Source organism: Propithecus coquereli, unplaced genomic scaffold (assembly GCF_000956105.1).
Source record: "Propithecus coquereli isolate 6110/MARCELLA unplaced genomic scaffold, Pcoq_1.0 Scaffold120, whole genome shotgun sequence".
Classification (NCBI taxonomy): domain Eukaryota; kingdom Metazoa; phylum Chordata; class Mammalia; order Primates; family Indriidae; genus Propithecus; species Propithecus coquereli.
The window spans coordinates 5,779,084-5,782,375 of NW_012136081.1; the positions used below are offsets into that span (position 1 = coordinate 5,779,084).

Genomic DNA, 3,292 nt, shown 5'->3' on the forward strand with positions numbered 1-3,292 from the left:
ATAAATAAATAAGCAAACAAACAACATAAAATTTACTATTTTAATCATTTTTAAGTGTATAGTTCTGTGGCATCATGTACATCCGCACTGTTTTGTTACCATCACCACCATCCATCTCCAGAACTTTTTCATCTTCCCAAACTGAAACTCTGTCCCCATTAAGCACTAACTTCCCATTTCCCCCAGTAACCTTATTTTTAAAAGTTCATTAGCCATGTCAGAATATGTTTTCAGTTATTTTGTATGTGTTTCCTGAAATGGGGTGTATATCGAATGGGGTGTATATCTTTTTGATCTGTGGCCCTGCCAACAACTTGATTTTAGCCATGTAAGACCTATTTTTCAGACTTTTGAACTCCAGAAATGTAAGATAACAAATTTGTGGTGTTTTAGCCACCGAGTTTGTGGTAATTTGTTATAGCAGTGACAGGGAAGTGTAAGACATTTGTTTCATGGAAGTTTTTGTAGAGCAGTCCTGATGTAAGGCTTTTTTGTGGGTAGTTTTTGCAGCTCATGTAGCACCTCCTACATCTTTAATGTGGCACTTGGTGCTCTCCAGCTTTGCCTCTTGTCTCTTAGCACAGAATAGTAGCTAAAGCAAGGACTTGGGAGCCATATGCCAGGATTTGGGTCCTGGCTTAGCTCGTTACATGCTGTGTGATTTTATTGTGTGCCTCAGTTCTCTCATGTATAAAATGGAGGTGATACCAGCATCCACCCTGGAGATCAATGTCAGTTCCATCTTGTATGATTGTTGGGTGGATGAAATGAGCTAATCCATGTCCGTTATTTAGGACATTGCAGGACAAGGGATCCATAACTCTGAGCTCTCATAATGACTAAATGAAGTGTTCCTCTTACAGAGGAGTGAATTTGCGAGGTTTAGTGACAGGCACGACTGCATGGCTAGTAAGTGGCACAACTGGGATTTCAATCCATGGCTTTCTGTGTCTTTCTCTTAGCATGATGCCTTCCTACAGGAAGATGGGACTGTCCCTTAGAGAGCTTACGGTCTATCTAGGGAGCCAAGGCTATCTCACTAAACCTATTAGAAAGCCATACAAGATAACCAGTTATTAAATTAAATATAACTAGGGATTTAGAGAAGGGTGATGTCAGTGGAACAGAGTGGTGCTGGTTATTATTACTTTTAGAAAATCTTTATTGAGCATTCCACCATTTGGAGCCACTGGGCCTTGAGAATTAAAAGTTAGACATTATCTCTGCTTTCAAGGAGCTGACAGTGAAGATGGGAAAAGTTTCATTGAGGAGGTTGGACTTTGAACTTGGTCTTAAAAGGTAGGTAGTTTTTAGGTAGTAGAGAAGAGTAAGGAGGAGTTTCCAGATTGAGAGAATACAAGTAAAGTGTATGTGGTACTAATCTGGGTCAGTACTAGCCGTAGCTGCTCATAACAGAAAACCCCAAGCTAACAGTGGCTTAAAATAAAGAACATAGATATTTATTTCCCTGTTGTGTTAAAGAAGTCTGAAAGTGGCCAGGTCTGGGCAGTTATAGCAACTCCATGGTTTGATGGGGATTCAGGCTCCTTTCAGCCAACTGCTCAGCTATTCCTAGGATGTGGCTCTCATTCTCATCCAAGATGCTGCTGAAGCTTTGGCCATGTGTGCCGGTCAGGACTCTGGCAAGAAAATGGAAACAACACTAGGTATTTCAACATAGAGAATTTAATATAGGGAATTGGGTATTCAGAGTTGAATGTGACTTGAGGGTATTATTTCACCTGAAATTCCCAATAACCAGTTAATGTTACAAGTTTTTTGAAAAGGCTGTTAGTCAGAATTGGTTGACAAATTTTACTAACACCGACGTAGAAGGGGTACATCTTGGAATGACATGTCAAGTGGAAAGCCTCGGAGGAGAACGTTTAAACATTGCCTTAAGATTTTAGCCTGGTAATTATGGGAATATGATAGAAATTTTGGATTCTAGAAAAATGAGATTGCAAGGATGCATCTGGGATGCCCCCTCCCCCTCCCCCCATTCTCAGCGTTGAGGAGATTTCTCTTTGGTCCTTGTTCTCTAGAGGCAAATGCCATGTGGAGGTGCACACAGGCAATGTAAAAAAAAATTTTAAAAACTCTTCCCCAACTCTACGTTAGAAATCTAAACAGATTGGGAATGTATCTGTTTTTAATGTTACTCATGGAATTAATCTGAAGAGTGTGGAGTTAATCATTTATGTTCCAAGTATCCTGAGAGAATAAATCAAGACTTAAGATGAGAACAGTTATTATGTAACTCTGACTTTTCATCTGTATTTATCCAAGAAGAGTGATTTGGCTTACCTTCAAAATATAGACACTTAATGTCCTCTTCTTTCTGACAGAGGTGGCCTCAGTAACATGCTGTTCCAGTGCTCCTTGCCTGATAACACAGCCACCATTGGCGACGAACCTCGGAAAGTGCTCCTGCGGCTGTACGGGGCAATTTTACAGATGGTGAGTTCATAGGCTACTTGGGGAGGGAGGAGCCTGTTAACATTTTTAATCTTCTTTCCTAAGATACCTGGAAAGAGATTTTAAATACCTTAGTGGTGTTACTAAAGATATTTAAATATATTGCATTTACTTTAATTGGGCTATACACCTTGGTTTATTGTTTACGTTCTAAGTTAATTACTGTTTTTACCTCTTATTTAGCAGTAAAGTAGTATAAGTTTTTCTAGTTTTACATCTAGAGAAGGTATAATGTTGGTTAAAGCTTTAATAGTGTTTGATGTTTCTTGGATTTTCTACACATTGAAATTTTCAGCTTAGACTTAGACTATAAAATTCTAATGTGGAGGAGGTATTATTTTATGGTATAATCAAAAGGATTTTAGAGAGTAGTCCCAGTTAATAAAGTATGATCTCATTAAAACTGAATTTAATAACTACTTCTCTGAAATTTCTTTAAAACTGAATTTGTTAGATTCATAATCTTTCTAAATTTTTATATCACTTAAATAATCTAATTTAATTTTCAATTAAAGTACCTTATTTGTTGAATTATCTGATTATAGGATATCCCACATGTCTGAGTTTTTTGTTTATTTTTTACTATTTATGTCATGAATTTGCCATTTCATTGATCACACATAGAAATATCAGACTGATATATTTCTGTGGTAGGATTTGATACCCATTTTAATCTTCTTTGGAAGGGCCCATTTCTGTCTTCATGAAAGAGAGCAGAGCAGTTTTCTGACTAAATTTTTTTTTTTTTTTTAATCTCAGCATATTATGAGGGTACAGATGTTCAGGTTACGTATATTGCCCTTGCCTCCCCCCT

General features: G+C 37.5%; 1 protein-coding gene across 1 annotated transcript in view; it reads left to right on the top strand.

Moving 5' to 3' along the window:
• Positions 1 to 3,292, top strand: part of CHKA (choline kinase alpha) — a 72,439-nt gene that overhangs the window by 17,678 nt on the left and 51,469 nt on the right. The window contains exon 2 of the mRNA XM_012665644.1: positions 2,349 to 2,460. Within this exon, the coding sequence (XP_012521098.1) occupies positions 2,349 to 2,460 (112 nt within the window). The remainder of the gene's footprint in view (positions 1 to 2,348; positions 2,461 to 3,292) is intronic.